Source organism: Dromiciops gliroides, chromosome 3, assembly GCF_019393635.1.
Source record: "Dromiciops gliroides isolate mDroGli1 chromosome 3, mDroGli1.pri, whole genome shotgun sequence".
In the NCBI taxonomy this organism is placed as follows: domain Eukaryota; kingdom Metazoa; phylum Chordata; class Mammalia; order Microbiotheria; family Microbiotheriidae; genus Dromiciops; species Dromiciops gliroides.
This window is the reverse complement of record NC_057863.1, coordinates 328,269,079-328,282,928: the sequence shown is the minus strand read 5'-3', so window position 1 is coordinate 328,282,928 and position 13,850 is coordinate 328,269,079. Positions and strand designations below refer to the sequence as shown.

Genomic DNA, 13,850 nt, shown 5'->3' with positions numbered 1-13,850 from the left:
ATGAAAACTTCCAGCCATCTGTATAATATTGTGGGGGAAAAAAAAATTAAACCAAGAGAAATCAACCTCAACATTTGTCAAAAGCCATTCCCGCAGCTGTACCTTGACTTCATGCATGTCTCCCCTCATGTGACAGTTCAATGTCTGCTGTTGCATGTATTCCTCTTGTGTTTGGATGGCATCTTGGCCAACTAGCATCTGATAACTCAGAATGAAGACAATTAATGTCTTAAATGATAAGTTCCCATAATCCAAGTCTCCCTTTTTTGTCATATTAGCCAGTCTGATTGGTATGAGGTGGGACCTCAGAGTTTTTTTAATTTGCATTTCTCTAATCAATAGTGATTTAGAGCATTTTCTCATATGGCAATATATAGCTTTGATTTCTTTATCTGAAAATTGCCTGTTCATATCCTTTGACCATTTCTCAATTGGGTAATAACTTGCACTCTTATAAATTTGATCTAGTTCCCTATGTATTTTAGAAATGAGGCCTTTATCAGAAATACTGGCTATTAAAATTGTTTCCCAGCTTGTTGCCTCCCTTCTAATTTTGGCTGCATTGCTTTTGTTGCACAAAACCCTTTTAATTTAATGTAATCAAAATCATCCATTTTGCATTTCATAATATTCTCTATCTCTTGTTTGGTCATAAATTATTCTCCTCTCTATAGATCTTAGGGGTAAACCACTCCTTCCTCTCCTAATTTACCTATGATATCACCCTTTATGTCTAAATCATGCACCCATTTTGACCTTATTTTGGCATATGTATAAGATTGTTGGTCTATACTTAGTTTCTGCCATACTATCTTCCATTTTCCCCAGCAGTTTTTGTCAAATACTGAGTTTCTCTCCCAGAAGCTGGAGTCTTTGGGTTTATCAAAAAGTAGATTACTATAACCATTTACTACTCTGTCTCCTGTGCCTATTCCATTGATCCACCATTCTATTTTTTAGCCAATACCAAATAGTTTTGATGACTGCCGCTTTATAGCATAGCTTCACATTTGGTACAGCTAGCCCACCTTCCTGTGCCTTTTTTTTCCATTAGTTCCCTTGATATTCTTGACCTTTTGTTCTTCCAGATGAATTTTGTTATTATTTTTTCTAACTCTATAAAATAATTTTGGTAGTCTGATTGGTATGACACTGAATGAGTAAATTAATTTAGGTAGAATTGTCATTTTTATATTAGATCAGCCAAACCATGAGCAATTGATATTTTTCCAATTATTTAGACCTGAGTTTATTTGTGTGAAAAGTGTTTTGTAATTGTGTTCATAGAATTCATGGGTTTGCCTTGGCAGGTGGATGCCCAAGTATTTCATACTGTCTACAGTTACTTTAAATGGATTTTCTCTTTCTATCTCTTGCTGCTCCATTTTGTTGGTCAAGTATAGAAATGCTGATGATTTATGTAGGTTTATTTTATATCCTGCAACTTTGCTAAAATTGTTAATTGTTTCAAGCAGTTTCTTAGTTGAATCTTTAGGATTCTTTAAATATACCATCATGTCATCCGCAAAGAGTCAAAGTTTTGTTTCCTCCTTGCCTATTCTAATTCCTTTAATTCCATTTTCTTCTCTGTTAAAGCTAACATTTCTAGTACAATAGTAAATAATAGAGGTGATAATAGACATCTCTGTTTCACTCCTGATCTTATTGGGAATGTCTCTAGCTTAGTCCCATTACATGTAATGTTTGCTGTTGGTTTTAGGTAGATACTGCTTATTATTTTAAGGAAAGCTCCACCTATTCGTATGCTCTCTAGAGTTTTTAATAGGAATGAGTGTTGTTTTTTGTAAGATGCTTTCTCTGCATCTATTGAAAAAATCATATGATTTTGGTTAGTTTTGTTATTGATGTGGTTGATAATATTGATAGTTTTTTCTAATATCTAACCAGCCTTGCATTCCTGGTATAAATCTCACCTGATCATATTGTATTATCCTGGTGATGAATTGCTGTAATCTCCTTGCTAATATTTTATTTAAGATTTTTGCATTGATATTCATTAGGGAAATTGGTCTATACTTTTCTTTCTTTGTTTTGGCTCTGCCTGGTTTAGGTAACAACACCATGTTTGTGTCATTAAAGGTATTTGGTAGAACTCCTTCTTCACCTATTTTTCCAAATAATTTATATAGTATTGGAATTAATTGTTCTTTAAGTGTTTGGCAGAATTCACTTGTAAACCCATATGGCCCTGGAGATTTTTTCTTAGCGAGCTCAATACTGGTTTGTTAAATTTCTTTTTCTGAAATGGGCTTAAAGATTTTTATTTCCTCTTCAGTTAATCTGGGCACTTTGTATTTTTGTAAATATTCATCCATTTCATTTATATTGTCAAATTTATTGGCCTACAGTTGGGCAAAATAGCTGCTAATTATTGCTTTAATTTCCACTTAATTGGTGGTGAATTTACCCCTTTCATTTTTGATGCTAGTAATTTGTTTTTCTTCTTTATTTTTTTAAATCAAATTAACTAAAAGTTTGTCTATTTTATTGATTTTTTCATAAAACTAGCTCTTCGTTTTATTGTTTAATTCTATAGTTTTCTTACTTTTCAATTTTATTAATCTCTCCTTTGATTTTCAGGATTTCTAATTTAGTATTTAATTGGGGAATTTAATTTGTTCTTTTTCTAGCTTTTTTATTTTCATGCCCAATTCACTGATCTCCTCTTTCTCTATTTTATTCATGTAAAAATTTAAAGATAAAAAACTTCCCCTAAGAACTGCTTTGGCTGCATCCCATAGGTTTTGGTATGTTGTCTCATTAATGTCATTCTCTTAGATAAAGTTATTAATTTTTCTATGATTTATTGTTTGACCCATTCATTCTTTAGGATAAGATTATTTAGTTTCCAATTAATTTTCAGTCTACCTTTCCATGGCTCTTTATTACATGTAATTTTTATTGTGTCATGATCTGAGAAGGATGCAGTTACTATTTCTGCCTTTCTACATTTGACTGTGAGGTTTTTGTGCCCTAGTACATGGTCAGTTTTTGAGTATGCTATGTACCACTGAGAAAAAAAGGTATATTCCTTTCTATCCCCTTTCAATTTTCTCCAGAGGTCTATCATATCTAACTTTTCTAAAATTCTATTCACTTCTTTAGCTTCATTCTTATTTATTTTGTGGTTAGATTTATCTAGTTTTGAAAGGGGAAAGTTCAGATACTCTACTAGTATAGTTTTGCTGTCTATTTCTTCTTGTAACTCATTTAACTTCTCCCTTAAAAATGTGGATGCTATACCACTTGGCGCATACGTGTTTAGTATTGATCTATTATACTTTTTAGCAAGATGTAGTTTCATTCCTTATCTCTTTTAATGAGGTCTATTTTTGCTTTTGCTTTGTTTGAAATAAGGATTGCTACCCCTGCTTTTTTTTTTTTACTTCAGCTGAAGCTTAATGTATTCTGCTCCCACCTTTTACCTTTACTCTGTGTGTATCTCTTTGCTTCAAGTGTGTTTCTTGTAAACAGCATATTGTACAATTCTGATTTTTAACCCACTCTCCTATTCACTTCTGTTTTATGGCAGAGTTCATCCCATTCACATTCAGTTATGATTACTATCTATTTCTCTCCATCCTATTTCCCCTCCTTTGTACTTTTTTTCTTCTTAAACCCTATTCTTCCTCACCAGTGTTTTGCTTCTGACCCCTGCTTCCCCCATTCTGCCCTCCCTTTTATTAGCCCCCCTTCCTTTTCTTATCCCTTTCCTCCACTGCTTCTCTCCCTTCTGTCAGTAGCACCCTTTTCCCTTTATCCTTTTACTTCCTCATAGAGTAAACTAAGTTTCTTTATACAAATGGGTGTATGTGTTATTCCCTCTTTAAATCAAATCTGATGAGATTAAGATTGAAACAATGCTCACCCTGCCCTTCTTTCCCTCTATTGTAATAGGTTTTTGGGGGCCTCTTCATATAATGTAGTTAATCCCATTCCACATCCCCTCCCTTCTGTGTCTCCTATTCTCCTTTTATTCTGCCCCTTAAATTTCTTTATATCATCACATCAAAGTCTGTATAGTAACCATACCCTAATAGAGATACAGTTCTCAAGAGTTAAAAGTATTACCTTCCCTCATAAGGATGTAAGAAGTTTTACCTAATTGAATAACTTTTTTCCCCTTGTTTACCTTTTTATACTTCTCTTGAGTCCTGTATTTGAAGACCAAATTTCTGTTCAGTTCTGGTCTTCTCTTCAGGAAATCTTGGAAGTCCCCTATTTCAATGAATGTCCATCTTTTCCACAAAAGAGAAAGATCAATTTTGCTGGGTAGTTGATTCTTGGTTGTAATCCAAGCTCCTTTGCCCTCCAGAATATCCTATTCCAAGCCTTGTGATCTTTGAATGTTGAAACTAACAGGTCCTGTGCAATCCTGACTATGACTCCAAGATATTTAAATTTTGTCTTTCTGGCTACTTGCAATATTTTCTCTTTCAACTTATAATTATAGAATTTAGCTATGATATTCCTTGGAGTTTTCCTTTTGTGGTCTTTTTCAGGAGGTGATGAGTGGATTCTTTCAATGATACTTTTATCCTCTGATTCTACAATATCAGGGCAGTTCTCTTTGAAAATTTCCTGGAATATGTTATCTAGACTCCTTTCTGACCATGGCTTTCAGGTAGTTCACTAATTCTCAGATTATCTCTCCTGGATCTACTTTCCAGGTCAGTTGTCTTTCCAATGAGGTCTTTCACATTTTCTTCTATTTTTTCATTCTTTTGATTCTACTTGACTGATTCCTGGTGTCTCATGGAGTCATTAGCTTCCATCTACCCAATTCAAAATTTTAAGGTATCATTTTCTTAAGTAAACTTGTGCACCTCCTTTTCCATTTGACCATTTGTTGTCCTCATTTGGTCAACTGTATTTCTTAAGGAATTGTTTTCTTCAGTTAATTTTTCTGCTTCCTTTTGCAGGCTGATGATTCTTTTTATATAATTTTCTTGTGTAACTTTCATTTCTCTTATTTCTTTTCTCATTTTTTCTTCTACCTTTCTCATTTGATTTTTAAAATCCTTTTTCACCTCTTCCAACAAGGTTTTTTGGTCTTGAGATTAATTCATCTTGCACCTTGAGGCTTTGCATGTAGGCATTTTGAGGGTATTGTCCTCATATGAATTTGTATTTTGGTATTCTCAGAAGCTCTCAATGGTAAAGGCCCTTTTCTGTTTCTTACTCATGTTCTGGCTTATATTAATTTTTTTAACTTTTAAAGTTGAAGTCTGCTCCTGGGGCACAGGACCCACTGCTGCAAGTTTCTTGTGCTGGGGGATAATGATTGGGTTACTGGAGTTATTCTCTGAGGCCTCTGTGGCTTGTGGCTGCCTCAAAGCCCTAGACCTGCTCCCTGTCCTGGGTTGGCTTGGACAAGGTTCATCTGTCCTGTGGGTATTTCTTTAGGTGGCAGTTGCACTCTCAACTGGTGCTAGAAACTCTCACAAATGGCCTGCTGTGCCACCAGTCTGCTTAGCTAGGACCAAGGGGCCTCAGTTGCTGTGTGGCGGCCAAGAGCTTCCTGTCAACTTGGCCTGATCCCCTTCATGCTGTGCTTCACTTAGCTGTGCTGATCTGCACTGATCTGTGCTGTGCTCCACTTTTGCCTAATTGAGACTAACCTTTCTTGAAATCTTCTAAATTATCTCAAGTTGGAAGATCTTGCCTCTCTGTCTTTCCTTCCTATTACAATATAAGATATTCTGAATATATTCTGACAGATTTTTCAAGATGTCATGGTGATATGAGTTGGTTCTGAATGACAATTTTCAAGAAAATGAATAATATAGTACTCCACAAAGTTTTTATTATACAAGCACATTTAGGGAGGAAAAATCCAAAATACATTTAGAAAATGAGGGGCTCTGGGCTATTAGTTATAATCCAGGTAAGGGCTTTGGGAGTCATTCTAGATAATTCACTGAAAATGTCCATGCTATATACTATTGAAGACAACAGATGCTGATCATTACGAAGGAAGGTATTAGAAACAAAATAGAAAGAAGTTCCCATGCCATATAAAATACAGTTGGGGGTCCCACAAAAGTAAATGGATAAATGCTTTCATAGGGATGTACAATATGTTACAAATAAAGAATAACGCAGGAGTTGTGGTGCAAAGGATATCTGGAAAATTTCATGAATGGAACAATAGACAAGTCACGTAGCAAAATTTAAGGGATAATGAATGGACAGATCTTGAGCTTCATCAGCATACACACAACATAAAGAAAATATGAAGAAGGTTTCTTCTGAGTCAAGTAGGCTCCCCACAGCAAATTGCCACAGCATACAGAGTATACAAACTGAATCACTAGTTAGAGTGCCCACATTGATGAAACTCCAGATGCATGCACATTTCTGGTTACTATATCTTCCAGAAGATATGAACAAAACAGAGGAGGTCCAGAAAATCAAAACTGAAATGATAGTGATAGGGTCTGAGTAGGAAGCTATTGTATGACAACAGACCATATTGGTTTTTAGCTATATCCGAGTAGGTCAGTAATTACTGTGTGCCAGACATAGTACTAAGGCATAAAATCATGAAAGGTATGATTAATAGGAATATGAATTTATTCTCCAAATCCCCAAGTTCTAGAATAATGGGCAGACAGTGAGGAAAATTGGGTAAAGTAAGTTTAGGACAAATAAAAGGGCTACTTCAAACACTATAGTAACTTATGCAGAGGTATATGGGTATTTATGGAGACTAGAAACTCTAGAAGGGAAAGCTGGGTGGCACAGTTAATAGAGTACTGGCCTTGAAGTTGTGAGGGTCAGACTTTAAATCTCTCAGACACTTATAGCTACATGACCCTGGGCAAGTCACTTAGCCCCAATTGCCTTAAGCATGTGGGACCATCTCCAGTAGTCCTGATATATATCTTGTCATTGGACCCAGATGGCTCTAGAGAAGAGAGTGAGACTGGTGACTCTGCACAGTCCTCCCTCACTTAAATCCAATTCATTGCAAATCATGACATCACCCAAATGTCATGGTCTTCTTTGAGAATGAAGGACGCAAGACAACAATATCTCTAGTGTGAGGGCTATTGAACCCTTTTCAGGGCTTCTTGTGCACATTTCGTGTCCAATCAGTCATTCAGTTCTCACCTGTGAATCCAAAAATCTTTAGCATGTGCATTCATTTCTTGTTTATTTCATGGTTATATTTATCTAAATCTAGGAGGGATGAGCTGAGTTTCTTCACTCATAGTTTTATTACCTATTTCCTCTTATAAATCCAATGGATCCTGAAATTTTTTCTTAGTGTGTTCATTTATGACTTGTTTTAAAGTCTTTTTAAGATACTTTCATGCTTGTGGCTCCCAGTTCCTGGTGGTGGAGGTGCAACTTCTTTTGGTCATCCCAAATCTGGGTTCATCTGACACTAGCAGCCACCCTACAGCGTCCAGGCCAAGCCTTCACCTTTGTCGCTGCCGTGCCACCCAAATTTGACCCTAATGAAATTAAAGTCATGTTTTTAAGGTGCCCTGGCAGTGAAGTTGGTTCCACATCAGTTGTGGCCCCCAAAATTGGTCCCTTGGATTTGTCTCCCAAAAAGGTGGGTGAAGTCATTGCCAAGTCAATTGGCAACTGGAAAGGGCTAAGGATCACAGTGAAATTTACCATTCAGAACACACAGGGCCAAACTGAGGTTGTGCCTTCTGCTTCAGCCTTGATCATCAAAGCCCTAAAGGAATCTCCTCCAGACAGAAAAAAGATATATATATATATATATATATATATATATATATATATATATATATATATATATATATATATATATATATATAAAAAGATATATATATATATATAAATAATATATATATATAAAAAGATATATATTTATATATATATAAAAAGATATATATATATAAAAAAAGATATATATATATATAAAACACAGTGGAAACATCAGTCTGGATGAGACCATCAGCATTGCTCAACAGATGAGGCACTGGTTCTTGGCAAGAGAGCTCCATAGATTCATTAAAGAGATCCTTGGAACAGCCCAGTCTGTGGGCTGCAACATTAATGGCAGGCATTCTCATGATGTCATTGATAACATCAATAGTGGTGCTGTTGAATGCCCAGCAAGTTAAGCTACAAAGGACAGTATTGTAATAAATTAACATTTGACAACAGCAACAACAACAAAAATACTTTCATGTTTTGTTAATCTAGGTAATTTTAAAAATTATTCATCTATTTAATTGAGATCATAAATTTCATTGACATATAGTTTTGTAAAATAAATCCTAATGACTTTTATTTCATCTTAATTAGTTGTGGTTTACCTTTTTCATTGTTGATAGCAGTCATTTGTTGTTTTTTTCTTTCATTTTGTAAAACATCAAATAAGCCAATGGTTTACCTGTTTTAATTTTTAACTCCTAGTTCTTTTTTTTTAATTAGATCACTTTTATTTACAATTTTATTAATTTCTCCTTTGATTCTCAGTATTTATAATTTTCTATATAATTGAGGATTTTAAATTTGTTGATTTTCTATTTCTTAGTAGTGTGATAAAATAATGGGATTTAGCAGATACTCAAAGACCCACCTGGAGATTAATCTAAACTGATTGAATCAAGTGAGAGTGATTGACTGCTGATTAGTCTACTTCAAAGTTAACTAGATTGTAATCACACCTGGCTAGCCCTTGAGAAGTATTGTTCTCAGAAGCTAGACTTTGAACTTAACTTGAGAATACCTTCAAGTCCAGTTAACCAATGGATTTGGATGATGGTAACCAATCAGTCTGAAGCAGTGTGTAAGGACCGCCTCTGTTCCAGACCTATAAATAGTTTTCACAATCAGTTTGCTGGAGAGTTCATGATTGAAGCAGGCTCCTGGTGGAAGACTTGAGGAAGAACCTGACCAGGCCGGAACTCTAGGCTAGATAGGCCTTTTTCTTAACTTTCTGAATTCCATGTGAATACCTGTATACTTTAATAAATGTTTAATGCCCAAAGACTAGTGTTGAAGCTTCTAATTTAAGGAGATCACACAACATAGATTTTAAACATCATAGTAGCATGGCCATATTGTTGATCTGTCTTTCTTATTTATATGATCATTTAGAGATAGGATTTTCCTCTAAGTACTGATTTGGCCAAATACCACACATTTTGGTATCTGTCTCATTGTTGTCATTATCTTTAATGAAATTATTTATTTTTTATAAAATGTATTCTTTGATGTGCCCATTCTTTAGGATTAGGCTATTTAGTTTTGAATTAAATTTAATATATGTATCAAAAATCCTTTAGTAAATGTAATTTATTGCATTATGATCAGAAAATGATGCATTTATTTTATTTCCATTTTCTGCATTTGTTTGTGAAGTTTTTTTATACTCTAACACATGATAAATTTTTGTGAAATGCCTGACATAGGTGAGAAATAGGCATATTCCTTTTCATTCCCATTCAATATTCTCCAAAGGACCACATATATATATATATATATATATATATATATATATATATGTGTTTAAATAATTTAGATGCTATGTAGATAAGCATTTGATGCATATGTGATATTTATATTAATTTATTTTTTGATACCTTTTAGCAAAATGAAATTTCCATTTTTATCTCTTTTAGGTAGGGATTTTTTTTCTTTTGCTTTATCTGCAATCATGATTGCCACCCTTGTCTTTAAAAAAAAAAAATCAGTGGAAAACTAACGGATTCTATGCCAACCCCTTATTTTAACTCTATGTATATCTTTCTTTTGCAAGTGTGTTTCTTATAAACAATGTATTGTTGGGTTTTGCTTCATAATCTATTCTGATATCCTTTTCCATTTTATGGATGCAGTACCCCCTCCTTTTACCCCCTCCCCTCTTTATGAGGCTATTTTTCTTCTGCCAACTACCTCCTTTAATCTACCCTTTCTTTTATTCTCTCCCTCCCCTTTTTATTTAGCCCCTTTCCCTTCTAACTACATGTTGGGTAATATGAATTTCTGTATCCTACTGTATGTATGTGTATTTTTCCTTGCAAACCAGTTCAGATGCAAATGAGTTTCAAGTGTTATCATATTCCCCCATTGCCTCTTCCATTATATAAATTCACCCTGCACCCCATATTTATGTGAGATCTCCATTAACCATAGTGACTACGATTGGTTTCATTTATTTTCTCATTGTTCTAGCCTTCTTCTTTCCTGTGCTGGAAAAATGACTCAATGGAAATTTTTCTTTGATTTCCCAGTCAGAATTACCCCAGCATATTTTCTAGGTTGTTGTAGAGGAGATGTGTTAAGGGAGCTAGACAAAAATGCTGGTTCTCACTCCACCATCTTGACTACCCCTCTAATTTACTATTTTTTAAGGGACCTTAACAATTCCATGCTGTTTTCTCTATAAGTTGTTCTTTTTCACTTAGTGTTTTTCTGTGGTAAATTCTATTTTAAACGTGCAGAACTAAAATGGTCTCAGAAAAGAACCAAACTAAAACTAAACGAGAAAAAATACGTTCATTTAATTTTCATTCCTGATATCTTTTTAGCCTCACCATTATGCACTAATGTTGTCAGGGCCAGGATCCATAACATTCTCTCCTGACTGAGCCTTACCTTTTTGTTTGTGGAATCAGACACAAAATACCTTTCTCCAGGATTCCTTCCTGTTCCCTGAGGTCATAACTTGGCAAGATGTCATTTGTGAAAGATCTCTAACCAATTCTGGATGGTGTTCATTGTACACACATCTTCTCATATACTTTCCTTTGGCATAAAGCCCTGCTAGTCCATTAGGTGTGTTAGAGGAAACATCATTGCTTTCATTAGTCAAGGATATCCTAAAATGTAATATGCTTTCTCATCTATAATTTAAAGTGGTGGGACAATGCTTATAGAATGTAGTAGACTATGAGAATTTGGGATGGGTATATAGTGAGGACAGTTGCACCAATCAGCAGGCCATAGGTCTGAGCAGCTGTATAAGAAAGAAGGGACTGATAGTCCTTTTTTCAGTTTCCAAGAAAGTCTACTGGTTCAGAGATTTCAGAAACATTGCTAGGTTTGGCCTCAAACTCTTGAGTACTGGCCAGAGATAGTCCCCCCCTGGTTTTTCTGACAGTTAGGCTCTTTTTAAGTATGTCAAATTAGCCTGAACAGCTTCAAGTAATTATTGTTTGTAGGAACTTCTGTGTGAGAGTATGTGCAGAATTTTTTTTAAATGGAAATAAAAAATACTTTGTATAGAACATTATCCTCTAGACACATGAGTGGAGTGTAGTCTCCTAAAATTCCAGGTTGAGATAGGGTAAATCATTCTGAAAGTAGGAAGAATACCACCAGATATTCTGTTTCAATGTTCGGTTCTGTCAGTCCACAGTACTGGGCATGATATACTAGAGAAGGATATGTATTTATTGAATTAAATGACATAATCATATGCAAAGACCATTGCAAACCTTATAAAATACTTTGCAAAATGCTATATAAATATCAATTATATTATGATTATAAATAATTATTAATAAAAATCTTTCATTACTTAATAATAATGGTCTGCTGAAGGTACATGAGTAGTGTAGAACAATGGTGTCAAACACATAGAAAACATCAGTCACTAAAGCATACATAAGGATCAATACTGGCTTCATATTGACTTAGAAAACCACAATTTATGGTACAGGTATATTATAAAATATTATTTTGATGGCTTGAAAACAATTTGGAAAAGATATGAACTGATACAAAGTGAGCAGAATCAGAAGAATAATTTACACAATTAATACCAATATATAAACATAACCAACTATTAAAACCTTCCATTACTCAAAGATCCAAAGGACTCACAATGAAAAATGCTATCTACCTCTAAAGAAGTAATGGACTCAGGGAAGATTGAAGGATATTTTCCCCTTTCTTTTCTTTTTGTCTTTTTTTGGGGGGAGGGGCAGTCAGAATATGCAAATGTGTGAATTCATGAATGAATTGTTCAGCCATTTCTCACATCTCCTCCAGGATTTTTCATTTTCCCTTTCTGTCATGTTAGACAAATTGTTGTTTGAGGTGGTACCTCAAGTTGTTTTAATTGGAATTTCTCTGTGATTTAGAGCATTTTTTCATTTGGCTACTGATTACTATCTCTATAGTTTCCATCTTTCCATATCAATAGGGCCAATATGTCCCCAAGGCACCTTGGTTTTTTAGGATAGTTTTTTTCTAGATGAACAGCAGCCATTGGTTTTTCTTCTTACTTTTCATGTTTCCTGAATCAGAGGCAATTAGTATAGCAACTTTCAATGTGTTTTTCAAATAAATGTGAATACTGTCAGCTTCACAAAACAGTACATCCTTCCATTCCCATTAACTTAAAACCTTTATTTTGGGGGAAGGGTGAAAAAGGGCAGAAATATGATTTCATAAGCTTAAGGAATTCTGGGAATGTAAACTCATTTCACTAAAACAAATCCACAATTTGTCTACCATTTATATTCTAAGAGATTGGAAAGGTTAAGTGGGCTGCTTATAGTTATACAGTCACTATAAGTCTTCCTGATGAGAAAACTGATTCATAACAAAAAAAAGTGAAAATAAGAAAAAATGGACAAGGTTTCAAACTTACATTGCTAATGTTAGTCCTACTGCACTTATAGAGGGGATTATACAGTATTTTATTTTATTTATATCTCTCTTGACTACCTAAATCCTTTATTACCTTTAGGGTCAATGAGTCTACCCTTGTCAGGGCTGGGTCATGTTTCTTGGTTTCTAGTTATTGTCAATTATCCAGTGGACAATTTTAGATCAATCAACTTACTTATAGTTTTACTCACTATCTCTATAACATCTCAAGCCAAATAGCTTCTTTGCCATTATTTCCCAATATATGCTGTCTTCCATTTTTAGAAAGTAAGAAAGGGACTGTCCTGTTTTTTGTATTTGTACCTCCAGAGCTTACTGAAGTATCAGATAAATAGTAAGTGCTTAATAAATGCTTTTTATTCATTGACTTGTTAATTAATACAAACGATATGCAATTTTCAAATACTGAAGTGGGGTGTGTGTGTGTGTGTGTGTGTGTGTGTGTGTGTGTGTGTGTGTAGTTTTCAGGTATTTCCCAGGGTTCACAAGTATCTTTTCCCAGCTCTACTATTCAGCCTCCAAAAACCATTTTCTCCTGGGATTTGTTCTTCCTGTTCTGAGAGTCTTATTTATCTTCTGTCTCAAACTTACCCCTCTATTGAGCTTTCCTATTTCTGCTGAGGGCATCATCATTTTTTTCCAGTTACCCAATTTCCCAACCTTGGTGTCATTTTGAAATTTTCACTCTCACTTATCACACATATATAATCATTTGTCAGTTCTTCTCATTTCAATCTCTACAATATTTCTCATATATGTCCAATTCTTTCTACTCATCCAATAAGTATCCTAGTTCAGTCTCTCATGCACCTCTTGCCTGTATCATTGCAACAGCATTCCTTCCTCATCTCTTCTTTCTTCAATGTATTTTCCCTATGGTTGTCAAAGTTGATTTTTTCCTCTTAACAGGGGCGTGGAGGGGTCATTGTCACTTCTCTACCAAATCTCCAATGGTTCCCCTTTTCTTCTGGGATAAATATTATTTTGTCTTTATCTCATTCTTTTAAAATGTCCATTTTGTTGGGAATTTTGTAATGTAAATAATTATTACTATGGTAGTATATGTATACATACATACATATACATGCATATATAATTTATAAGTAAGCATATATGTATATTTGTGGGAATGTAGGCTCAAAAATGTTTGTGATAGGGATGTATGATTTTTTGTTATAGCTTAGAGACTATTGACCTAGCCTCCAAAGACTGAAAAT

General features: G+C 34.4%; 1 protein-coding gene across 1 annotated transcript; it reads left to right on the top strand.

Annotated features, from left to right (window-relative positions):
- The first annotated feature begins 7,339 nt into the window (after window positions 1-7,339).
- Window positions 7,340-8,129, top strand: LOC122747548 (60S ribosomal protein L12-like). The gene is made up of 2 exons (XM_043993499.1): window positions 7,340-7,754; window positions 7,921-8,129. The coding sequence occupies exons 1-2, from the start codon at window positions 7,340-7,342 to the stop codon at window positions 8,127-8,129; spliced, it is 624 nt and encodes a 207-aa protein (XP_043849434.1).
- Window positions 8,130-13,850: the final 5,721 nt, after the last annotated feature.

What these genes read in the sequence shown, in the direction of transcription:
- LOC122747548 (XM_043993499.1), top strand. Translation starts at nt 7,340, where the DNA reads ATGCTTGTGGCTCCCAGTTCCTGGTGGTGGAGGTGCAACTTCTTTTGG. An exon ending in AGACAGAAAAAAGATATATA is followed by an intron (nt 7,755 to 7,920) that starts TATATATATATA and finishes AGATATATATAT; the next exon opens with ATATAAAACACAGTGGAAAC.